This window comes from Callithrix jacchus, chromosome 3, assembly GCF_049354715.1.
Source record: "Callithrix jacchus isolate 240 chromosome 3, calJac240_pri, whole genome shotgun sequence".
NCBI classification, from domain to species: Eukaryota; Metazoa; Chordata; class Mammalia; order Primates; family Cebidae; genus Callithrix; species Callithrix jacchus.
The window spans coordinates 68,321,974-68,349,370 of record NC_133504.1 but is presented as its reverse complement, the minus strand read 5'-3'; the positions used below and the strand labels follow the sequence as shown (position 1 = coordinate 68,349,370).

The 27,397-nt window shown below is 38.7% G+C and overlaps 1 protein-coding gene across 5 annotated transcripts in view; it reads right to left on the bottom strand.

The window, feature by feature from the left end:
- The window catches only part of SCLT1 (sodium channel and clathrin linker 1), a 245,784-nt gene that overhangs the window by 38,465 nt on the left and 179,922 nt on the right, over positions 1 to 27,397 (bottom strand). Inside the window, exon 19 of one of the 5 annotated variants that reach the window (XR_008480049.2) lies at positions 20,090 to 20,187. The exons of 3 other annotated variants lie outside the window; for them this stretch is intronic. Coding sequence is in view for 1 of the 2 variants with exons in the window: in XM_054252919.2 (XP_054108894.2) it covers positions 20,102 to 20,210 (109 nt within the window). In the remaining variant the exon portion in view is untranslated. Of the gene's footprint in view, positions 1 to 20,089; positions 20,211 to 27,397 lie in introns of all 5 variants that reach the window. One more of the 5 variants, XM_054252919.2, reaches the window with a different exon arrangement.

Below are 27,397 nucleotides of genomic sequence, written 5' to 3'. Positions count from 1 at the left end.
CTGGGTCCTCCTGTATTGGGTCCACATATGTTTAGGATCGTTACCTCTTCTTGTTATATCGATCCTTTTACCATTATGTAATGGCCTTCTTTGTCTCTTTTGATCTTTGTTGCTTTAAAGTCTATTTTATCAGAGCTGAGAATTGCAACTCCTGCTTTCTTTTGCTCTCCATTTGCTTGGTAAATCTTCCTCCATCCCTTTATTTTGAGCCTTTGTTTATCCTTGCATGTGAGATGGGTTTCCTGGATACAGCACACTGATGGGTTTTGGCTTTTTATCCAATTTGCCAGTCTGTGTCTTTTGATTGGTGCATTTAGCCCATTTACATTTAGGGTTAATATTGTTATGTGTGAATTTTATACTGCCATTTTGATGCTAGCTGGCTGTTTTGCCTGTTAGTTGTTGTAGATTTTTCATTATGTTGATGCTCTCTAGCATTTAGTTTGATTTTGGAATGGCTGGTACTTGTTGTTCCTTTCTATGTGTAGTGCCTCTTTCAGGAGCTCTTTGTAAAGCAGGCCTGGTGGTGACAAAATCTCTGAGTACTTGCTTGTTCGCAAAGGATTTTACATTTCCTTCACTTATGAAGCTCAGTTTAGCTAAATATGAAATTCTGTTGAAAGTTCTTTTCTATAAGGATGTTGAATATTGGCCCCCACTCTCTTCTGGCTTGTAGAGTTTCTTCTGAGAGATCTGCTGTGAGTCTGATGGGCTTCCCTTTGTGGGTGACCTGACCTTTCTCTCTGGCTGCCCTTAGTATTTTCTCCTTTATTTCAACCCTGGTGAATCTGACGATTATGTGCCTTGGGGTTGCTCTTCTTGCGGAATATCTTTGTGGTGTTCTCTGTATTTCCTGCGTTTGAGTGTTGGCCTGCCTTGCTAGGTGGGGGACATTTTCCTGAATAATATCCTGAAGAGTATTTTCCAGCTTGGATTCATTCTCTTTGTCACATTCTGGTACACCTATAAAACGTAGGTTAGGTCTCTTCACATAGTCCCACATTTCTTGGAGACTTTGTTCATTCCTTCTTGTGCTTTTTTCTCTAATCTTGGTTTCTCATTTTATTTCATTGACTTGATTTTCGACTTCTGATATTCTTTCTTCTGCTTGGTCAATTCGGCTGTTGAAACTTGTGCATGCTTCGCCAAGTTCTTGTATTGTGTTTTTCAGCTCCTTCAATTCATTCATATTCCTCTCTAAGTTATCCATGCTTGTTATCATTTCCTCGATTCTTTTCAAATCTTTTTTCAAGGTTCTTAGTTTGTTTGCATTGATTTAAAACATGTTCTTTTAGCTCACAATAGTTTCTCATTATCCACCTTCTGAAGTCTAATTCTGTCATTTCGTCACAGTCATTCTCCATCCAGCTTTGTTCCCTTGCTGGTGAGGAGTTTTGGTCCTTTGTAGGAGTCACGGTGTTCTGGTTTTGGGTGTTTTCATCCTTTTTGCGCTGGTTTCTTCCCATCTTTGTGGATTTATCCACAAAGTCTGAGTAGTCGTTGACTTTTTGATTGGGTCTCTGAGTGGAGGCCCAGATTGTTGATGATGAAGTATTTCTGTTACTTGGTTTTCCTTCTACCAGTCTAGCACTTCCAATGTATGACTGCTGAGGTCTAATCCAGGCCCTGCTTGTCTGAGGTGCACCTATAGTGGCTGCGGAACAGTGAGGGATGCTACCAGTTTCTTTTTCTGCTATCTTTGTCCCAGAATGATGCCTGCCAAATGTCAGTCTTCTGGATATAGAGGGGTCAGGGAGCTGCTTGAGGAGACAGTCTGTACTTTATAGGAGCTCAAGTGCTGATCTGTGAGCTCTGTTGTTCATTCAGGGCTGTTAGGCTGCTACATTTAATTCTGCTGCAGCAGAACTCATTAAAAAACCCCTTTTTTTCTCAGATGCTCTGTCTCGGGGGGTTGGGGTTTTCTTTATGTGTCCGCTGCACTGTCCTGCCCAGCTAGGAGGCAGTCTAGTCACTATTTGCCTGCCGAGGCTCCAACCTGCTGGTGTGAGGTCCGCCCTGTTGCTGCAGGCTCTGCCCTGCTGCTGCAGTCTCCACCCTGCTGCCACGGGCTACGCCCTGTAGTGGAGTCTCTCTGTTGTGGCAGGTTGCCTCGGCAACAGCAGGCTGCATCAGCAATGGGAGTGTACCTCAGTAAGGGTGGGTGGCCTTGGTAATGGCAAACGCCCCTCCCCCACGGAGCTGCACCGTATTGAGTTCAGCTGTGCCTGCAGTGAAACTCTCCACCTGGAGCGTTTGGAACTGCCATTTTGTTTGTCCCACTGCCCTGGCCCAAACGCTGTTTTCCTGGAATCTCCTAGCCTGGCTCACTGTACAAGTCCCGTTCAGTCAGATGGATATGCCAATCTGCCCTCTCAAGTCTCAGATTGACGGTTCAACAGGGCACCCGGACCAATGCGCTTTGTGCGGAGCGCTGTGGAGCACCGCTGCACTGCTGCGCCGGCCGCCGGCTGCACCAGCCAAAACCGATTCTCTGGCGTCCCACGTCTCTTTTATACCTGGGAATTTCCCCGTTCTGTGGGCAACAAAGATCCGTCTGGAAATGCGGCCCTGACTCACCCTCTGCACATTCACTGAGCTTCAATCCTGGGTTGTTCTCACCATGCCATCTTGAGTTGGTCGGAATTCGGAAAAACTTATTTAATTATTTTGTGTTACATTTAATTTTGGCTGTAGTTACCTATGTGTAGATAATAAAAAATATCACAGGTACTGGCAATCATATTTAATTGTCAGTTGCCAGAAGGTACAGAAGTTTCCATGGAGAATAAAACAAGTCAAGGGAGGACTAAGGATATTGTGACTATAATTATATTTGGTTTTGCCTCTAATATTCTCGTAACTGTAGCAAATAGGTTGACAAAAAGCAAGCAAGAAAATAGCCAACTTATAAGAATTCAATTGTTATGAAGTAGAGAGGACAGAGGCAAACAGTCAAGCACTTTCAAGATTCAACGCACACAACCTAATTTAGAGACCAAGGAAGGCTAGTACTTTTTAAAAGGTATATTTTCAGGGGGAAAGCCTTGATGTTTAATATGTCACAATAACGCACATGGAGAAACAGGATTCTGGGGCCTAACCTGGAGAGGCTCACTTTTGAAAGTGATCAATAACACTTTTGATATGAATGCTAGCATGCATAAACCTGTGGTATACATAGAGAAATCACTACAGGGAGAGTCAAATGCATCAAATGTGCCATTTGATTTTAAAATGCTCTGTAGTTTATTTTGTAATTTATTATTAATAAAAGACCCAATTGGTTCAAGACTTGGGCTATACCATTGGATCACTAAAACCATACCACTTCTAAGGAGAACAAATGAATTCTTCCCTAGAGATATGGAAGTACCATCCAGCAGTTAGTCTGGTACTTTAATGGTACAACATAGCATATAGCAAACTGCTGATGCTCAGTATGGATGCTGTTGTATGTCATGGGCAGATTATCACCTTTATAACATATTTTTTCATTAAAAATAAATTTTTGTACTTGAAAATTTATAAATTTATTATGACTGTCATAGAATTTAGTATTATGACTAATAGGTAAGATAAGTCAGTGAAAATACTTCAGTAGATACATTTTATTGATTTCATGTATAATCTTCAGTGTGATTTATGTTCTCCAAATAGGAGGGATGCAATTCATATATATAAATCTTGCCTAAAATCTACTGCCTTCTAGAACAGAATCTAATAACAGTAATCTTTTTGTGCAAGTAAAAATAAGATAAGTACATGAGCTTTTCTCTCCCCCTTTTCCTCCTCCTCCCTGCCTCCCCCTTCTTCTTCTTCCTTATAAATATATAAACAGAGATGAGGTTTCAACGTGTTATCCTTTACCAAGACTTGATTTTTCAGGCTGGTTGGAAAAGGAGGTAAGCTTTGAAACAAAAAACAGAAGATGGCAAAAATCGTAGTAATATTTACTGGATTTACTGAATTTACATATACTGCTGGTCAAGATACAAACTGCAATCTTGACCATTTAGGCTAGGCAGGGCTTTGTTACCAAATGTGATTTCCTGAGCATATCTGGCCAGTGCTAGTGGAAAGTTCAAATCAATTTGAAAGCCAAGATTTCACTTAAGTAGGAATTTTCTTTAGAAGATTGGTTGGTTTGCTTCAAATTGCTTATTCTATGAATTATTTCTATTTATTTATCTCAGGGTAGTTAACCATTTCATGTTGCTATGTTTGGCATTTCTATTTTTATGGAAATTAATAAAAAATGATTCTTTGTATTTAACTGAACATCTAACAAGGAGGCACTATAGCAAAACAAAAATAAAATCTAGGGACAAATGAAGAGTTTGGTCTTACACTGGAGCATTACAAGCCAAGCAGATAGGCATGGGAAAATATAACTGCAGGGTCGGCAACTGCGAAAGTTCCCTTCTGATTGCTTCTCTCTTGTTAGTGAAATAGGAATTGAAGTTATTGATTAAAAGTGATGATGGGGGAGGAGCTGCAAAAAGATTTGAGGAGAAGAAAAAAGGGTATGAAATAGTCACCAAAGACAGTAGAATATATAAAATGATTTCCTTGCAGCATTAAAGGCCCCTTTTGTGGTCATAAATTTAAAGTGAGACAACCTGGGTTGGCTGTGTGTTTTTTTCCAGCCACCTTAAGCTGAATGGGTAAAGTAGAGAGAAGACGAGTTAGATTTAAACAGAGCTATGGCTGGCTAAGGCAGAAGAGAAAGAGGGCAGGAGAGTGGAGGATGATTATCTCTGCTGACCTCTTCTAAAATGGTGCACTCTCAAAAATAGGCACATACAGTGCCTATTCTCTTTTTCTGCTTTATTTTTCTCTTTAGCACTTATCATCTATCATATTTAATTTCTCTTGTTTAATGTTTATCTCTCCTATTGGAATGAAAGCTCCATGAGGGCAGGGAGTTTTGCCTGTTTTGTTCACTGGTACTGTCTTTTAAAAGGTATGAGTCCTTGCTGGATAACAGCAAAGCAGGTATCAGAGTACTGGTACTCTCCCGCTCCTCACCACTGCCCACAAAGAGAAGTGACTAGCTGGCTTCCTACTTAGCAGCTATTTCTAAAGCACTGGGTGATTTGCATATTATTTTGTTCTTTAAAGCTAGCAATATTACCTTTTATTATAATAAAAGGACCTTAATGTGATGGCGGTTCCTCTAAAATCTTAAGTAGAATAATAAAAAATAGGAATTGATGAGAAATGAGATTGGACACACATGTAAGAAATGAGATTGGACATGCGTTGCAGCAGTCCAGGGATAAACAAAGAGTAAGAGAGATAAGACATGATGGTGACCTGATCTAAGGTAGGGAGAGCAGGGATGAAGGTAAATGGATTTGAAAAACTTTAAGGAGAAAGAAGAGAAAGAACCCCACATGAAAGCTGACTATGAAGGTGCAGGAAAGGAGACAGGAAGAGAGAGGAGCAATCTGTCATTCTATGGACCACATTTAGGTTGTTTTTAAAATCATGGTTATTGGAAACTATAGAGTTTCTTTACAGTATTTGAATTTTAGTTAAAATCAATGCCAAAAAGCCCATACAAACAAATAATTTTCAGTGTTCAAATGAATTAAGCTATCATGGTGTGATAACAAGCAGCAGGACTGATGAATTTTTTGACAACTCTTTCTAGTAAACTCCTTTATATTAGTCATATATGGGCTACTTTGCTTGCTCATAAAGAGGCACTGCATACTAGAATTCAAGCTGAAAGAATTCTTCTTTGGTGTTGCACTGCTGGTTAGCAAACTCCTTTAAAACTCATTTCAAGACTGCTTAAATAACCTAAAAACATTTAAAGAATATTTATCAAGTGCCCAACACTATATGGACTGTTATGCTTACACAAATATTTATGTTCATATATAGATACCCATTCAACCAGATACTGTCTGCCAATAATTTCTGATGGACTGGTGCCTGTGGACATACATGTATAGTTCACAGAGGTCTGTGTTATATGGCTGTGTACTTAGATTTAAGAACAGGAGTTAGAAAATGGTTGGATAATCCTAGTAACAATGTTGTGTGTAATATTTCTCCTCTGGATGTATGACCTTAATTATGAGCAATACTAATTTTTAAAAATTATTTCACCCAATTAATCCTCGTGCTTATGTTCAGGACTATGTCTTACTTATTATTAACAGTCTTCATAATAATTCTTAGAATCAATAGCATTTTCAAGTTCGTAATATAAGAAAGAAGTTTCATTTTACAGCAGTGGTACAGTTAAGGGGATTCAAGTTTCTTAGGTCTGTTAAATACTGAGGATGCCTTATATCATATATATATATATATATATTTTGAGATAGAGTCTTGCTTCGTCGCCCAGGCTGGAGTGCAGTGGCGGGATCTCTCTCACTGCAACCTCCGCCTCCTGGGTTCAAGTGATTCTCCTGCCTCAGCCTCCCAAGCAGCTGGGATTACAGATACACGCCACCACACCCAGTTAATTTTTGTATTTTTAGTAGAGATGGGGTTTTGCCATGTTGGCCAGGCTGGTCTTAAACTCCTGACCTCTTGACCTGCCCACCTCAGCTTCCCAAAGTGTTAGGCATACAGGCATGAGCCACTGTGGCCAGCCTATATCATATTTTAAAAGTTCAAATGTATTTCAAAAAGCTGAAATTCTACTTTGACCAGAAAGGATCAAAACTGAAGCAAGAGTTTGGCCTAGAAACAATAATTGATCAAGTTCACTAGCTTTCATTCATTCATTCAACAAATACGTTCTGACATCTACTAGTGCTGGACACTCTTTTAGGAGCTAGGGATACAGCAAAGAATTAAAGAAAACTTTATGGAGCTGATAGTCTCATGGGAAAGATAGAATATTTTAAAACATGTAAAGAAATAAGTATAAAACATAATTACTGACAGTGATGAATGCTAGGAGAAACAAAGATAGGAAATCTGCTTTTGTTTCTGGATACACTTGTAAACATCTGCAGACTGAAATAGACATTTTACATCGCAAGGTATAATCCTGAATTTGATTGAGTGAAAAGATGAACAGCCAAGAAGCTAATAATACTGCGAAATACTTTTACAGGGGTACTAAAATTCAGAATCAGAGTAGATTTGGATATTTTCACGTAAGTGTATGAATCCATTAAAGCTAGTATATAAAGTATTAATGTTTCTATTATTGCAGAATTAATATATATCATTTTAATAGTCTACATGTTATTTTTAATATAAAAATGATATTAAACCAAATTGATTTGTTACCTTTTTTATTCTGGGAAAATCAAATGTAATGAAACCAAAAAAGAAGTAGCACTGCCTTTCTCTTAAACTTGACCCAAAATATCTGCCAAGTGGAAGAAACTTTCTCTGAATAGATTTATAGTTTCTAATCACCAAAGCATACTGACTGATGAAAAAGCTAATATGCTGGAAAGTGGGATATTAAGTCTTTACAGGACATTCTCAGTACAGACAGTCCATCATTAAGGAAGAAACTTAGTTAAAAATTATGGTACATTCTTTCAAGATGTATTGAAGATTTCAGCCAATACAACAGACCCTTACTTTTTCATCTACTGTTTCAACACAGTGTAAAAATAAATTAAGGTTAGGCACTTTGGTCAATTAGAGCAATGTGTCCTTGTATCACAAGCTTAGGATCCTATACCATAAATTGTTTGAAGGTGTAATATAGTTACATGTCTTGACTCAGTTTTGAGACCCTGGCAAAGAGGCTGGCCAGTTCCTGTTTTGAGCATCTGAGGGTACAACTCCAACCACTGCCACATTCTGGGCCACTACATCTGCTGTGATTACTCTAGGGCCAGGTGCCAGAAAAAGCAAGCAAGCAACCAACCAAACCAGAAACAGCCGCTACACCCTGGAGCCTACTGAACTTGTTCACATCAGCCAATCTAAAACTTGTTCACCATGGCATTATCTGTTCCTTCCTGTAGAAACCACAATAAAGTTTGGGCTCACAGTTGCCCCCTTTACCTTCTATCTCATGATTGACCCCAGCGCTTCCCCTGAGTGGTCCTGTGTAGTATATTGTGTTTGTCCAGGGAACTGTGAGTATAACAAACTATAAAACTCTTTCCATTTTATCTTTCTTGATCTGCATCCAGCCTCACCATCTCATATAAGGTAGTATAGTTAAAAAATAATGGTATATAACATATTTATCTTAGTTAAGAAATAACACTAACACCAACAACTAATGTTTCTTAATTGTTACATATTATGTAAGTGCCATGGTGGTTTTAATGATCCTGATACGAACTCCCAGGAACAGTTCTAATGATTTATTTTGTAGCCACAGTTCATTTCAATTCCCAGGATACTTTAACTGACCACAGACGTATGTCAATTCTGTATGGGACAGAAATTATTGAAAGCCAAGTTCTTGATTACCATGCTAAGTGAGGTGGGATACTTTTAAAGAGTATATGTGGGGGGAGGACTCAAGATGGCGCTGTAAGAACAACCCAGGATTGGAGCTTTCGTTGAATCCGTGGAGAGGTGAGTCAAAGCTGCATTTCCAGACTGATCTTTGTTGCCCACGAAACGGGGAAACTCCCAAGTATAAAGGAGACGTGGGACGCCAGGCAGTACCTCTGCCTGGCGAAGCCAGCAGCTGGGGTGGCGGTGGCCGGCCACCCCAGCGCTCCCCACAGGGCGCGCTAGTCTGGGTGCCCTGTTGAACCGGCAACCTGAGAATTGAGAAAGCTGGAAATGAGACTGAACGAGACTTGGACAGGGGGCCAGCCCAGGGGATTGCAGGGACAGAGCGTTTGGGGTAGCCTAGTGGGACAAACAAAACCACGATTTCAAACAATACTCGGGCAGACGGTCCGAGACGCTCTGTGGGGTAGAGGCGTACACCATTACCGAGGCAACCCGCCCCAACTCAGATACACGCCCACTGCTGACGCAGCCAGCCGTTGCCGAGGCAACCCGTCCCTACTGAGATACACGCCCACTGCTGACACAGCCTGCCATTGTGGAGGCAACCCGGTACAATGAAGAGACTCCGAAGCAGGGCGGGGCGGAGACCACAGCAGAACAGCAGAGTCTGCAGCAACAGGGTGAACCACACAACAGCAGGGCGGAGCCTTGGCAGGCAAACAGTGGCTAGTCTGCCTCCTAGCTGGGCAGGACACCTCAGCGGACATCCAAAAATAAAGCCCGAACCCCCCAACACAGAGCATTTGAGAAAAAAAGGGTTTTTTTAATGAGCTCTGTTGCAGCAGAATCAAACATAGCAGCCTAACAGCCCTGAATGAACAACAGAGCTCACAGCTCAGCAATTGAGCTCCTATAAAGTATAGACTGTCTCCTCAAGCAGCTCCCTGACCCCTCTACATCCAAAAGACTGACATTTGGCAGGCATCATCCTGGGACAAAGATAGCAGAAAAAGAAACTGGTAGCATCCCTCGCTGTGCCACAGCTGCTAGAGGTGCACCCCAGACAAGCAGGGCCTGGAGTGGACCTCAGCAGTCATACAGCGAAGGGGCTAGGCTGGTAGAAGGTAAACCAAGTAACAGAAATACTTCATCATCAACAATCTGGGTGTCCACTCAGAGACCCAATCGAAAAGTCAGCAACTACGCAGACGACAAGTGGATAAATCCACAAAGATGGGAAGAAACCAGTGAAAAAAGGAGGAAAACACCCGAAACCAGAACACCTCGCCTCCTAGAAAGGACCAAAACTCCTCACCAGCAAGGGAACAAAGCTGGACGGAGAATGACTGTGATGAAATGACGGAATTAGACTTCAGAAGGTGGATAATGAGAAATTTTGTGAGGTAAAAGATCATGTATTAAATCAATGCAAAGAAACTAAGGAACTTGAAAAAAGATACGGGGAAATAATAACACGAATGGATAACTTAGAGAGGAATATGAATGAATTAAAGGAGCTGAAAAACACAATATGAGAACTTCACGAAGCAGGCACAAGTTTCAATAGCCGAATTGACCAAGCAAAAGAAAGAATATCTGAAGTCGAAGACCAACTGAATGAAATAAAACGAGAAACCAAGAATAGAGAAAAAAGGGCAAAAAGGAATGAACAAAGTCTCCAAGAAATGTGGGACTACGTGAAGAGACCTAACCTACGTTTGACAGGTGTACCAGAAGGGGACAAAGAGAATGAATCCAAGCTGGAAAATACTCTTCAGGACATCATCCAGGAAAATTTCCCCCACCTAGCAAGGCAGGCCAACACTCAAATGCAGGAAATACAGAGAACACCACAAAGATATGCTGCAAGAAGAGCAACCCCAAGGCACATAATCGTCAGATTCAACAAGGTTGAAATAAAGGAGAAAACACTAAGGGCAGCCAGAGAGAAAGGTCGGGTCACAAACAAAGGGAAGCCCATCAGACTCACAGCAGATCTCTCGGCAGAAACACTACAAGCCAGAAGAGAGTGGGGGCCAATATTCAACATTCTTAAAGAAAAGAACTTTCAACCCAGAATTTCATATCCAGCCAAACTGAGCTTCAGAAGTGAAGGAAAAATAAAATCCTTTACGAACAAGCAAGTACTCAGAGATTTTGTCACCACCAGGCCTGCTTTACAAGAGCTCCTAAAAGAGGCACTACACATAGAAAGAAACAACCAGTACCAGCCATTCCAAAATCACACTAAATGCCAAAGAGCATCAACATAATGAAGAATCTACAACAACTAACAGGCAAAACAGCCAGCTAGCATCAAAATGGCAGTATCAAATTCACACATAACAATATTAACCCTAAATGTAAATGGACTAAATGCACCAATCAAAAGACACAGACTGGCAAATTGGATAAAAATCCAAAACCCATCAGTGTGTTGTATACAGGAAACCCATCTCACATTCAAGGATACACAAAGCCTCAAAATAAAGGGATGGAGGAAGATTTAGCAAGCAAATGGAGAGCAAAAAAAAGCAGGAGTTGCAATTCTCAGCTCTGATAAAATAGACTTTAAAGCAACAAAGATCAAAAGAGACAAAGAAGGCCATTATATAATGGTAAAAGGATCGATACAACAAGAAGAGCTAACGATCCTAAACATATATGGACCCAACGCAGGAGCACCCAGATACATAAGGCAAGTTCTTAATGACTTACAAAGAGACTTAGACTCCCACACAATAATAGTGGGAGACTTTAATACTCCACTGTCAATATTAGACAGATCAACCAGACAGAAAATCAACAAGGATATCCAGGGCTTGAACTCAGACCTGGAGCAAGGAAACATGATAGACATTTACAGAACTCTCCACCCCAAATCCACAGAATACACATTCTTCTCAGCACCACATCACACCTACTCTAAAATTGACCACATAATTGGAAGTAAAGCACTGCTCAACAAATGCAAGACAACTGAAATCATAACAAACACTCTCTTAGACCATAGTGCAATCAAGTTAGAACTCAGAATACAGAAACCAACCCAGAACCGCACAGCTTCATGGAAACTGAACAACTGGCTCTTGAATGTTGACTGGGTAAACAATAAAATGAAGACAGAAATAAAGAAGTTCTTCGAAACCAATGAGAACGAAGACACAACGTGCCAGAACCTTTGGGACACATTTAAAGCTGTCTCTAGAGGAAAGTATATAGCAATAAGTGCCCATATGAGGAGAATGGAGAGATCCAAAATTGACACCCCATCGTCAAAATTGAAAGAGCTAGAGGAGCAAGGTCAAAAAAACTCAAAACCCAGCAGAAGACAAGAAATAACTAAGATCAGAGCTGAACTGAAGGAGATTGAGACACGAAAAACCCTTCAAAAAATCAATAAATCCAAGAGTTGGTTTTTTGAAAAGATCAACAAAATAGACAGACCACTAGCCAGACTGATTAAAAATAAAAGAGAGAACAACCAAATAGATGCAATAAAAAATGATAAAGGGGAAATCACCACAGATTCCACAGAAATTCAAACCATCATCAGAGAATATTACAAACAACTCTGTGCACATAAACTAGTAAACCTAGAAGAAATGGATAAATTCCTGGACTCCTGTGTCCTCCCAACCCTAAACCAGGAGGAAGCTGAAACTATGAATAGACCAATAACAAGGTCAGAAGTTGAGGCAGCAATTAAGAGCCTACCACTCAAAAAAAGCCCAGGTCCAGACGGGTTCACAGCCGAATTCTACCAGACACACAAAGAGGAGCTGGTACCATTCCTTCTAAAACTATTTCAAACAATCCAAAAAGAGGGAATGCTTCCCAAATCATTTTACGAGACCAACATCATTCTGATACCAAAACCCAGCAGAGACCCAACAAGAAAAGAAAACTTCAGGCCAATATCCATGATGAACATAGATGCAAAAATCTTCAATAAAATATTGGCAAGCCGATTGCAACAGCAAATCAAAAAACTTATTCATCACAATCAAGTAGGATTCATCCCGGGGATGCAAGGCTGGTTCAACATACGCAAGTCTATCAACGTAATTCACCACATAAACAGAACCAAAAACAAAAACCACATGATTATCTCAATTGACGCAGAGAAGGCATTTGACAAAATTCAACAGCCCTTTATGCTAAAAACCCTCAATAAACTCGGTATCGATGGAACGTATCTCAAAGTAATAAAAGCTATTTATGACAAACCAACAGCCAATATCATACTGAATGGGCAAAAACTGGAAGCATTCCCTTTGAAATCTGGCACCAGACAAGGATGCCCTCTCTCACCACTCCTATTCAATATAGTACTGGAAGTTCTAGCCAGAGCAATCAGGCAAGAAAAAGAAATAAAGGGTATTCAAATAGGAAAGGTGGAAGCCAAATTGTCTCTATTTGCAGACGACATGATAGTATACCTAGAAGACCCCATCGCCTCAGCCCAAAAACTCCTGAAACTGATAAGCAACTTCAGCAAAGTCTCAGGATATAAAATCAATGTGCAAAAATCACAAGCATTCCTATCCACCAATAACAGACTTAAAGAAAGCCAAATCAAGAACGAACTGCCATTCACAATTGCTACAAAAAGAATAAAATACCTAGGAATACAACTCACAAGGAACGTAAGGGACCTCTTCAAGGAGAACTACAAACCACTGCTCAACAAAATAAGAGAGGACACAAACAGATGGAGAAATATTCCATGTTCATGGTTAGGAAGAATTAATATCGTGAAAATGGCTATACTGCCCAAAGTAATTTACAGAATCAATGCTATCCCCATCAAGCTACCATTGACTTTCTTCACAGAACTGGAAAAAACCACCATGAACTTCATATGGAACCAAAAGAGAGCCCACATAGCCAAGTCAATTCTAAGCAAAAAGAACACAGCGGGGGGTATCACACTACCGGATTTCAAACTATACTACAAGGCTACAGCAATCAAAACAGCATGGTACTGGTACCAAAACAGAGATATAGACCAATGGAACAAAACAGAGGCACCGGAGGCAACACAACATATCTACAACTATACAATCTTTGATAAACCTGACAAAAACAAGCAATGGGGAAAGCATTCCATGTTTAACAAATGGTGTTTGGAAAACTGGCTAGCCATGTGCAGAAAGCAGAAACTGGACCCCTTCCTGATACCTCACACTAAAATTAACTCCTGATGGATTAAAGACTTAAACATAAGACCTGGCACCATAAAAACCCTAGAAGGATATCTAGGCAAAACTATCCAGGACATAGGAGTAGGCAAGGACTTCATGAACAAAACACCAAAAGCATTGGCAACAAAAGCCAAAATAGACAAATGGGACCTAATCAAACTCCACAGCTTCTGCACGGCAAAAGAAATAGTCACTAGAGTGGATCGGCAACCAACAGAATGGGAAAAGATTTTTGCAGTTTACCCATCTGACAAAGGGCTGATATCCAGAATTTACAAAGAACTCAAACAGATTTACAGGAAAAAAACAAACAAGCCCATTCAAAAGTGGGCAAAGGATATGAACAGACACTTTACAAAAGAAGACATATATGAGGCCAACAATCATATGAAAAAATGCTCATCGTCACTGGTCATCAGAGAGATGCAAATCAAAACCACATTGAGATACCATCTCACGCCAGTTAGAATGGCGATCATTAAAAAATCTGGAGACAACAGAAGCTGGAGAGGATGTGGAGAAAAAGGAACACTTTTACATTGTTTTTGGGAGTGTAAATTAGTTCAACCATTGTGGAAGACAGTGTGGCGATTCCTCAAGGCCTTAGAAAGAAATTCCATTTGACCCAGCAATCCCATTACTGGGTATATATCCAAAAGACTATAAATCGTTCTACTATAAGGACACATGTACACGAATATTCATTGCAGCACTCTTTACAATAGCAAAGACCTGGAATCAACCCAAATGCCCATTGATAATAGACTGGATTGGAAAAATGTGGCACATATACACCATGGAATATTATGCAGCAATCAGAAATGATGAATTTGTGTCGTTTGTAGGGACATGGATGAATCTGGAGAACATCATCCTCAGCAAACTGACACAAGAACAGAAAATGAAACACCGCATATTCTCACTCATAGGCGGGTGATGAAAAATGAGAACACATGGACACAGAAAGGGGAGTACTAAACACTGGGGTCTATTGGGGGGAAAGGGGAGTTCCAGTGGGAGGGGGAGGTGGGGAGGGATAGCTTGGGGAGAAATACCAAATGTGGGTGAAGGGGAAAAGGAAAGCAAAGCACACTGCCATGTGTGTACCTACGCAACTGTCTTGCATACTCTGCTCCTGTACCCCAAAACCTAAAATCCAATAAAAAATTAAAAGAGTATATGTTTGGATCTAGTAAAGGCTTACTAAATTATTCAGATTAATCCATCCATTAAGAACTTCACTACAACTCTGTTTAAAAGCATTAAACAGAGGAAAATATAGTAAAAATGTTCTAAGACAATTTTTGAATGAAAGCATATAATGAGAAAAGCTAACAGAATCTTGGAGTACCAACACTTCCTGTTTCCAGGATGGCATTTACAATACTCCACACTTGGGAGCTGAGTTTGTTACCACTAAGAGAAAGGGGTGTGGTAGAGAGTCCCTCTCTATCATTGATCTAGTATCCCCAAAGAGCATCACTTTAAGATAAAGGAGAACCATATGTGAATGCATGCCACTTCTTCCCTCAAAGTCAGGACTACAGGGAAGCTACTTTGGTTATGAAGAAAGCAGAAGAAAAAATATATTCTTCTGTGGCCACAGACCACATATCTACAAAACAACAAAGTCCAGAAACCCTACCTTTGGTTGATGTGCTCACAACCAGTAGTGCTCTCAGGCACCCAGAAGAGGCAAAGGCAAAGTTTCTCTCTGGAAGCCTCATAACAAAAATTTTCAAGGGCAATTACAAAAAGTAGATGGAGAAACCTGACGAGATGCTTAGGAACCAAAAGAAACAGATCTGTCTGATGACAGATATTAGAGTAATCAGTAACAAACTTTGAAACCAATGAATCTAAAGAATACAGTAAAATGATATAGGGCATAAAACTCAAATAATCACTTTAAGAAACAAACTGAACTGATAGAGCTGAAAAAGCCACTAAGAATTTCATAATACAATCAATCACAAGTATCAACAGTAGAATCAATCAAGCTGAGGAAAGAAACTCAGAGTTTAAAGACTGGTTTCTTGAAATATCTCAGATAAAAACAAATAAAAACCAATAGAGAAGAATGAATAAAGCTTCTGAGAAATATAGGATTATGTAAAGAGACCAAATTTGTAATCTAGAATCAAACCTCCACATATCAATATTAACCTTGAAGTAAATGGTTAAATTTCTAAGTTAAATGCTCCAAATGAAAGGGCACAGAGTGGCAAGTTGGATGAAGAAGAAGACTCAACTGTATGTAGTCTACAAGGGATCCATCTCACATGCAAAGACACCCATAGGCTCAAAGTAAAGGAATAGAAAAAAACCAAACAAATGGAAAAGAGAAAAAAGCAGGATTGCTATTTTAATTTCAGAAAAAAAGTCTTTAAACCCACAATGACCAAAAAAAGACAAAAAAGAACATTACATTATGGTAAAAGGTTCAATTCAACAAGAAAACCTAACTATCCTAAATATATATGCATCCAGCACAGGAGCACCCAGATTCATAAGGCAAATTCTTACAGACCTACAAGGAGACTTAGATAACCACACAATGTTAGTGGGAGACTTCAACACCCCACTGACAGCATTAGACAGACCACCAAATCAGAAAACTAACAAAGATGTTCAGGACCTGCACAGGACATTTGACCAAATTGGCCTAACAGATACTTATAGACTTCTCCACCCAAAACAAACAGAATATACATTCTTCTCATCTGCATATGGCACATACTCTAAAAAATTGACCACAATCAGCTGTAAAACAATTCTCAGCAAATTAAAAAAAAAAACAAAATCATAACTAAACACACTCTTGGACCACGGTGAAGTAAAAACAGAAATCAATACTAAGGAAATTGCTCATAATCATATGATTACATGGAAATTAAACAACCTGCTCCTGAATGATTTTTGCGGAAACAATACAATTAAGGCAGAAGCCAAGAAATTCTTTGAAACTAATGAGAACAAAGATACAACATACCAGAATCTTGGGGACACAGCTAAAGCAGTGTTAAGCGGGAAGTTTATAGTGCCAAATGTCCTCAAAAAGTTATAAAGACCTTAAATTAACAACTTAACATCACACCTAGAGGAACTAGAGAAGCAAGGGCAAACCCACCCCAAAGCTAGCAGAAGACAATAAATAACAAAATTCAGAGCTGAACGGAGATGCAAAAAAACCATATAAAAGATCAACAAATCCAGAAGTTGGTTTTCAAAACAATAAGCAGGATTGATAGGCCACTAGGTAGACTAATAAAGAAAAAGAGAGAGAAGATCCAAATAAACAATCATAATGACAAAGGGGATACTACTAGTGACCTCACAGAAATATAAACAAAAGAAAAACTTCCAAGACTGCTGTGAACATCTCTATGTACACAAACCAGAAAACTGGAAATGGATAAATTCTTGGAAACATACAACCTTTCGATATTGAACTAGGAAGAAATTGAATCCCTGAATAGACCAATAATGAGTTGAGAAACTGAATCAATAATTAAAAACCCTATCAACCAGAAAAATTCCAGGGTCCAGAAGGATTCACAGCCAAATTTTCTACCAGATGTATAGAGAAGAACCGATGCCACTCCTACTGAAACTACTCCAAAAAAATGAGGAGAAGGGACTTCTCTTTAGCTCACTCTATGAGGCCAAAATCATCCTGAAACCAAAACCTGGCAGAAATACAACAAGACAACAAAAAAAGAAAACTTCAGGCCAATATCCCTGATGATCACGGATGTAAAAATCCTCAACAAATACTAGCAATCTGCATCCCAAAGTAGATCAAAAAGATAATCCACCACAATCAAGTAAGCTTTATTCCTGGGATGCAAGGTTGGTTCAACATACACATCAAGAAATATGATTCACCACATAAACAAAACTAAAAACAAAAACCACACTATCATCCTAACAGATGCAGAAAAGACTCTTTGCTCCATCAACCAGGCTGGAGTGCAGTGGCACAGTATTGGCTCACTGAAACCTTGGCCTCCCGGGTTCAAATGATTCTCATGTCTCAGCCTCCCCAATAGCTGGGATTACAGGCACACACACCACCACACCCAGCTAATTTTTGTATTTTTAGTAGAGATGGGGTTTTGCCATGTTGGCGAGGCTGGTCTTGAATTCCTAACCTCAAGCGATCCACCTGCTTTGGCCTCCTAAAGTGCTGGGCATGATCCACTGTGCCGAGCCTAGAAAGGTTTTTGATAAAATTCAATATCCCCTCATGTAAAAACCCTTAACAAACAAGGCACTGAAGGAACATATCTCAAAATGGTAAAAGCCATCTATGATAGACCCACAGATAACATCATAATAAATGGGCAAAAGCTGGAATCATTCCCCCCGAGAACTGGAATAAGACAAGGATGCTCACTCTCACTACTCCTATTCAACAAAGTACTGGAATCTTTGCCAGAGCAATGAGCCAAAATAAAAAAGTAAAAGGCATCCAGATAGGAAGAGAGGAAGTCAAACTATCTCTGTTTATGGATGATATAATTTTAGACCTAGAAAACCCGTTAGTCTCTGCCCAAAAGCTCCTAGATCTGATAACTTCAGCAAAGTTCAGGATACAAAATTCATGTACCAAAATCTGTTTCATACATTTCTGTACACCAGTGATGTCTCAGCTGAGACCCAAATCAAAACACAATCCCATTCACAATAGCCACAAAAAGAATAAAAATACTTAGGAGTATAGCTAACCAGAGAGGGGAAAGATCTCAACAATAAGAATAACAAAAACACTGCTCAAAGAAATCAGGGATGATACAAATGAATGAAAAAACATTCCATGCTATGGATAGGAAGAATCAATATTGTTAAAATGACCATATTGCCCAAAGCAATTTACAGATTCAATGTTTTTCCTATCAAACTACCAATGGCATTCTTCATAGGATTAGAAAAAACTATTTAAAAATTCACATGGAATCATAAAAGAGCTTGAATAGCCAAGGCAATCCTAAGCAAAAAGAACAAAGCTGGAGGCACCATGTTAACAAACGTAAAACTGTATTACAAGGCCACAGCAACCAAAACAGCAAGGTACTTGTAAAAAATAAGACACAGACCAGTGGAATAGAATAGACAGTGCAGAAATAGAGCCACACACCTATAACCATTTGATCTTTGACAAAGCAGACAAAAACAAGTAATGGGTTGTTTCAATAAATGGTGCTGAGCTAACTGGCTAGCCATATGTGGAAGACTGAAGGTGGATCTCTAATATTACATACAAAAATCAACTTAAGGTTGATTAAAAAATTACATGTAAAACCCAAAACTATAAAAACCCAGGAAGATAACAAATATTTTATGACTAAGACTCCAAAAGCAATTATAACAAAAATAAAAATTAACATGTAGGACCTAATTAAACTAAAGAGCTTCTGCACACCAAAAAAAACTATCAACAGAGTAAACAGACAATCTACAGAATGAGAGATAATAGCTGCAAACTATGCATCCTATAAAAGTCTAATATCCAGAATCTATAAGCAATTTAAACAAATTTACAAGAAAAAAACAACCAACCCCATTATAAAGTGGGCAAAGTCACGAATAGACACTTTCAAAAGAAGACATTTGGCTGGGTGCAGTGGCTCATGCCTATAATCCCAGCACTTTGGGAGGCCAAGGCGGGTGGATGACCAGATGTCAGGAGTTCGAAACCAGCTTGGCCAACGTGGTGAAACCCCATCTCTACTAAAATATTTAAAAAATTAGCCAGGTATGGTGGTGGGTGCCTGTGATCCCAGCTACTTGGGAGGCTGAGGCAGGAGGATTGCTTATTGCTTGAACCTAGGAGACAGAGATTGCAGTGAGCCAACACAGTACTCCTGCACTCCAGCCTGCGTGACAGTGAGACTCCATCTCAAAAAAGAAGACATAAATGCAGCCAAGAAGCACAGGAAAAAATGCTCAACATCACTGATTGTTAGAGAAATGCAAATCAAAACCACAAGAAGACACTATCTCACACACATCAGAATTGATATTATTAAAAAGTCAAAAAAATAACAGATGCTGGCAAGGTTGTGGAGAAAAGGGAATGCTTATCTACTGCTGGTGGGAAACTAGTTCAGCCACTGTGGAAAGCAGTTTGGAGATTTCTCAAAGAGCTTAAAACAGAAGTATAGTATTCAACCAAGCAATCCCATTATTAGGTATATACCCCAAGGAATGTAAATTGTTTTTACCACAAAGACACATACATATGTAGATTTATTGTAGCACTATTCACAATAACAAAGTCATGAAATAAACCTAAATGCCCACCACTGGTAGACTGGATAAAGAAAATATGGTGCCGGGCGTGGTGGCTCATGCCTGTAATCCCAGCACTTAGGGAGGCTGAGGTGGGAGGATCACAAGGTCAAGAGATTGAGACTATCCTGGCCAACAGGGTGAAACTAAAAATAGAAAAATTAGCCGGATGTGGTGGCACGTACCTGTGGTCCCAGCTACTTGGGAGGCTGAGGCAGAAGAATCGCTTGAACCCAGGAGGTGGAGGTTGCAGTGAGCCGAGATTGTGCTATTGCACTCCAGCCTGGCAACAGAGCAAGATTCCGTCTCAAAAAAAAAAAAAAAAAGAAGGAAAAAAAAGAAAATATGGTACATACACATCATGGAATACAACACAGCCATAAAAAAGAATATTATGTCCTTTGTAGCAACATAGATGCAGTTGGAGGCCATAGTCCTAAGTGAACTTACACAGGAACAGAAAAGCAAATACTGCATGTTCTCTCTCACAAGTGGGAACTAAATATTGAGTATACATGGACACAAAGAAGGAAACAGCCAGGCACCTATCTGAGGATGAAGGGTGAGAGTAGGGAGAGGATAAAAAAAACCATCAAGCACTATGCATATTACCTGTGTAACAAAATAATAGCTATACTGAACCATTGTGACATGCAATTTAAGTAACAAACCTGCTCATGAGCTCATGAGCCTAAAATAATAGTTAACAAACCAACCAACCGACCAATCCCTTGAAAATATATGACAGCAAACTGAATATTAAAAAGGAGAATTTGTGAAATATCAGATCAGAAGAGACTGAGTGAATACAGCACAATAAAAAAAGATGAAAAATAAAAAGGGTGAGAGACAAAGAAATGCAATATAAAAGTTTAAAATACCTTTAATCAGAATCTCAGGAGGACAGGAGACATTGTGAATCATGCAAAGGCAGTATTTATTTTGGTTTTAAAATCAACCTTATTGGGATATAATTGTGGGGAATAGGGTGCAGCCATTTTGAGTGTAGAGTTTGGTGAGGTCTGACAAATGCATACAGTCATGTAACCACCACTGCAATTAAAATACACAATAACCAGGGTGCGGTGGCTCATGCCTTTAATCCCAGCACTTGAGGCTGAGGTGGGTCTATTACTTGAGGTCAGAAGTTTCAGGCCAGCCTGGCCATCATGGTAAAACCCCATCTCTACTAAAAATAAAAAAATTAGCTGGGCATGGTGATGTGTGCCTGCAGTCCCAGGTACTTGGGAAGCTGTTGCAGGAGAACTGCTTGCACACAGGAGGCAGAGATTGCAGTGAACTGAGATCGTGCCACTGCACTCCAGCCTGGGTGACCAAGTGAGACTCCATCTCAAAAAAAAAAAAAAAAAAAAAAAAGATACAGAATAGGTCCATCATCTGAAAAAGTTCCCTCTTCCCTTTTGCAGTCACTGCTCCACCCCTCAAATCCCAGCCTTAGGCATCCAAACTGTTTTAGCATTATAAATTACAATTGCCTTCTCTAGAATTTCATATGGAATCATACGGTATGTGGTCTTCTATGTAGGTATATGTATCTACATATATGGCATGTAGTCTTCCATTACAAAAAATTAATGTTTTATAATTTATTCTCATGTCTTGGAAGACATTTCTTTTCCAATCTCGTTTTTGAGATTCATCCATGTTGTTGCATGTATCGGTGGTTTGTTCCTTTTTATTGCTATTTATCCATGCACCTGGTGATGTACATTTGGGTTCTCATTTTCAGCCATTATAAATAAAATGTCTATAAATATTTGTGTACAGGTTTTTTGTGTGGATATATTTTGATTTTATTTTTGGAAAGAGTTTTGGTCTGTTGCTCAGACTGGAGTGCACTGGCATGATCAGGGCTCACAGCTTCAAACTCCCAGGCTCAGGCGATCCTCCTACCTCAGCCTCCCAAGTAACTGGAACTATAGGCATGCACTGCCGTGCCTGGTTAATTTTATTGTTTTTATTTTGTAGAGACAAGGTCTCACTATGCTGCCCAGGTTAGTATCTGTGTGGATGTGTTTTCATTTCTCTTGGGTAGCATCTGTAAGTAAAACTGCATGTTTGTATAATGAGTATGCATTTAACTTTGTAGTAAAACTGTTTACTTTTACTGAGTTGTAAGATTAAAAAAATCAATACAAGTCCTTTGACAGATATACTAATTGCAAGTTTTTTTTTCACAGTCTTTTTTTCATTTTCTTAATGGTGGTTTTTGTAAAGCAGACATTTAAAAATTTTATTTATATTTATTTTTTATTATTTATTTATATTTGAGACAGGGTCTTGCTCTGTGGCCCAGGGTGGAGTGCAGTGGTACAATCTTGTGTTATCACCTCCTAGACTCAAGCAATTTGTGTTCCTCAGCTTCCTGAGTAGCTGGGATTACAGGTGTGTGCCACCATACTCAGCTAATTTTTTGTATTTTCAGTAGAGATGAGGGTTTCACCATGTTAGCCAGACTGGTCTTGAACTCCTAGCCTCAAGCTGATCTGTTCACCTTGATCTCTAAATATATTGGGATTACAGGTATGAGCCACTGCAACTGGCCAGAAGTTTTAATTTAATATAGTTCCACCTTATCAAATTTTTTATAATTTATCCTCATGTCTTGGAAGAGATTTTTGCTTAACATAAGATTTTCTTTTAGATATTTTATTACTTCCCTTTCTATGCTTAGGTCTATGATTCACTTCAGGTTCTTTTTTGTTATGGTGTGATGTAATGGTGTGGTAGGTAAGCTCTGAAATGACCCTCAGTGATCCCTACCTTATGAGGTCCTAATAAAGTCTCAACTATGTGGGCTCTACCCAGGGCTCACTTATAATTGAGAGAATATGGTTAATGCAATGGGATGTCACTTTCAAGATTAGGGTAAGCCAATATCTTGACCTCTGTTTTACTTTTTCTCTCTTAGCAGCTCCCTTCCTTTTCTCCCTCACTCTCTTCCCCTCTCTCCTCACTCTGAGGTAAGCAAGCTACCACATTGTAGACCCATGAAGACACCAGCAAGAAAAGGAACTGCTATCTCCTGCCAATGCCAGTGAAGACCTGAGGCCTGCCAACAGCTGCAGAGTGAGCTTGGTAGGAAATCCTTTCCTGGTCAAGCTTTGAGATGATGCAGCAATCAACAAGTTGCAACATGGATTGCAACTTTATGAGAAACCCTGAGTCAGCGGCATTCTGATTCAGACATGTCTAGATTCCCAATCTTCAAAAACTGTGAGAAAATAAACATTTGCTATTTTAAGTCACTAAATTTTGGAGTAATTTGTCATGCAGTAGTAGATAAGTACACAAAGGGTTTTCATCAAGTTGAAGAAAACTTTGCCCATTATTTTTTTTTTCCAGAGATGAAGTCTTGATCTGTGACCCAGACTAGAGTGCAGTGACGCAATCTTGGCTCACTGCAACCTCTGCCTCCTGCCTCAGCCTCCTGAGTAGCTGGGATTATAGGCATGTGCCACCATGCCTGGCTAATTTTTGTATTTCCAGTAGAGATGGAATTTCAGCACGTTGGCCATGCTGGTCTCAAACTCTTGACCTCAGGTGGTCCACCTGCCTCGGCCTCCCAAAGTGCTAGGATTACAGGCATGAGTAACTGCGTCCAGCTCATTCATTCATTCTTTCTTTCTTTTTTTGAGACATAGTCTCACTCTGTCACCAGGCACCAGGCTGGAGTGCAGTGGCGCGACCTCGGCTCACTGAAACCTCCACCTCCCGGGTTCAAGCAATTCTTCTGCCTTAGCCTCCAGAGTAGCTGGGACTACAGGGGCACGCCACGACGCCCAGCTAATTTTTTTGATTTTTAGTGGAGATGGGGTTTCACCATGTTGGCCAGGACATTATTTCTTAAAACACTCCCACACTTCTATCCCTGCCCTCCTGGGATTACAGTAGTATGTATTTTATACTGCTTAATATCCTCCCTCAGATCTCTGAGGCTCTCTGTGCATAATTTTTTTTTCTCACTATGCTTCATTTTTAGATGGTTTCTTTTGCTGTTTTAAAGTTCTTTGATCTTTTCTTTTACAGTGTATGATCTGCTGTTAATCCTATTCAGTGAATTTTGAATTCTCTAATATTTTTCATCATCGGATTTCCATTTGGTTCCTTTTTTGCGTCTTCCACTTCTCTCCTTATCATCTTCATGTGTTCCTTTAAATCACTAAGAATATTTACAATTGCTGGTTTAAAGTTCTCATCTATTAATTTTATCACCTCTCATTTCTGGGAGTGTTTCAATGCACTAATTTTTGTTTTTCTTTTTTTCTGGTTATGGGAACCATTTTCCTGCTTTTGTTTATCTCACAACAAAAGTGTTGGATTTGTTCTGGCAGGTAGTTAATTCACTTGAGGACCAGCTTGTTCATTTTGAAGCTTGCTTTTAGCTTTTTCAAGGAAGATTTTCAATTCCTTTTACTCTATGCTAGTTTAATTTTAATAGGATAAGGTCATCCTGTAATCTTTACTGTATACCCTGGGTATTCAACAAGGACTTTCCTCTCTGGTAATTGGAACTCTCATGTCTCTTTTCGCTGCATGAACTCCTGATGTTTTGTTAGTTCATAGCATCCCAAAGATGTTATCTTTAATGTTCTGGAAGAAAACACCTGTAAGCTTGGGATTCCATACCCAGCAAAAATATCTTACAAGAATAAACAAAAAGTAAATATATTTTATGAGTAGCAGTTGAGAATTCATCACCACTAGATCTTTACCAAAGGAACTTCTGAAAGACCTAACTCAGACATAAGGAAAGTGGTTCCAGATGGAATGTATCAGAACAGTATTGTTCACACATATTTATTACTTTGCTCTACATTGCCTGTCATATCATACATTCAGTAATACACAATATATTACTGTTCATATATATTTATTACTTTGCTCTATATTTATTACTGTTCCTATATAGTTCATAACAGTAATACATTTTTTACTAAATGAATAGTAATTAACCTGTCAACAAAAATACACAAGCTGGGTAAGAGAAATTAAGGGTGTTGATAATATGTTTCAAGGTTCTCGAGTTTTCTGGGAGGAGGATAAAAGGTTTGATTAACTTCAGACTTCCTAAGTATGTATGGTATAACATGTAGAGTAGCCACCAAAAGAATACGAGTACTTAATTTCCAAGTATTGGGGAGAAAAGTAGAATGATTAAAAAAATACCAAATGAATTAAAAAGATGAGAAAGAAAAAAAAAAGAAAGCAAAGATGTCAGAAATAGTACTAAATAAAACAATAAAAACATATCCCAATATATTTTGGATTACACTAAATATCAATGAATGAAATGGCCTGAAATTGAGCTATCTACTGTTTCTAAATCTATGAAACATAGAAATAATTAAGAAAAAGATAACTAAAATGGCTGCATATATTTAGAAACTTTAGAATTTATATGAAAATGTACTTATATATAACATGTAGATTAAAAAAGGATGATAATAAATATTAGAAAATATTCTGAGGCCAGGTGCAGTGGCTTACTCCTATAATTCCAGCACTTTAGGAGGCCAAGGCAGGAGGATCAGTTGCTTGAGTCCAGGAGTTTGAGACCAGACTCTGAGTGACATTAAGAAACTCTGTCTGTACAAAAAATATAAAAATTAGCCAGCCGTGGTGGTATGCACCTGTGGTCCCAGCTACTTGGGAGGCTGAGTCAGGAGAATTGCTTGAACCTGGGAGGCCGAGGTTGCAGTGAGCCGAGATTGAGCCACTGCACATCAGCCTGTGTGAAAAAGTGAGATCCTGTCTCAAAAAAAAAAAAAAGGAAAAAAATTTCAACGAATTGTACTAAATGTCAGGATAAAGAAAAAAAATTTCAACTAATTGTATTAAATGTCAGGATATAAAAAAGGAAAATAATTTCAACTAATTGTATTAACTGTCAGGATAAAGGAAAAAATAATAACATTAAAGAATGTATGCACTAGAAAAAAAGAAAAGGTGAAAATTTGAGCCATGCGCTTCAATTTCAAGAAGAAATTAGAAAAAAGAACACATAGAAAAAAGAATTTATAGAAAAAAGAACAGCAACATGAAAGAAAGGAGAGAGGTAGCAAAGAGCAGAAAGTAATAAAATTAGGTAATAAACATAAAATAGAAAATATTAAAAATCAAAGGTTATTTGTAAAGAGTAAAACAATTGAGAAACTCTAATACGACTGATAAAGAAAAAAGAGACAAGGTATACGTAATAATAACAGGAATGCAAGAGGAAGTACTACAGATGTTGTAGATATTAAATGGACAATAAGATATTATAAAAAACATATCCAAAAATATTAACAATTTAGAATGGACATATTTCTATAAAAATATAATTTACCAAAATTATGTCAAAGAAGAAATAGAAAATCTGAAGAATTCTATCACTGTTAAAGAAATTTTGATTGAATCAACAATAAAAAAATACTCCTGCAAAAACCCAACAACAACAAGAACAACAATAACAAAATTCCAGGCCATGAGATTTCACTGGAGAATTCTATCAAACATTCAAGGTATAAAAACTTTTAATACTAATATATGAGATTACAGAAAAACAAGCGCTACTCTCCAATTTGTTTTTGAGACTAGCATAACTTTGATATAACTTCAAGAAAAGATTTCAGGTCAATCTCTCTCAGGAGCATAGATAAAAATATGTTAAATAAAACTCTAACAAACCAAATCCTGAAATATATATAAGAATGCATTACAATCATGTTGGTTTTGTCAGAAGAATGAAAATTTGGTACATTAGCAAAATCAATCCTTAAAATTTATCCCATTAACAAATTAAAGAGAAAAAATTCAAATAATCATTCCAAACAATGCAGAAAAAGCTTTAATAAAATTGAATATTTGGAGGCCTAGCATGGGGGCTCACGCCTATAATCCTAGCACTTTGGGAGGCTGAGGTGGGTGGATCACCTGAGGTCAGAGTTTGAGACCAGCCTGACTAACATGGTGAAACCCTGTCTCTACTAAAAATACAAAAATTAGCTAGGTGTGGTGGCACATGCCTGTAATGCCAGCCACTTGGGAGGCTGAGGCAGGAGAATTGCTTGAACCCAGGATGCAGTGGTTGCAGTGAGCCAAGATCGTGCCACTGCACTCCAGCCTGAGCAACAAGAGAGAAACTTTGTCTCAAAAAAAAGAAAAGAAAAATTTGTGATAAAAGATCTTAGTAAAGTAATAATAAAAGGAAACTTCTTGAATCTGATAGATGTTATCACTCAACATAGAAAATATTATATGAAATGATGAAAACTGAAAACTTTAAAGATTGGGAACAAGAATAAGAATCCTATCCCTACTCTGTGTATTGCATTGGAAATCCTAGCTACTGCAATTATCAAGAAAGAGAAACAAAACATATAGGGATTTGAAAAAAATAAAACTGTTATATTGATGGATAATATGATCAAAATCCAAAAGATTCTACAGCTTTTATCCTATGTAAGGTCACTGGTTAAAGAAAATAT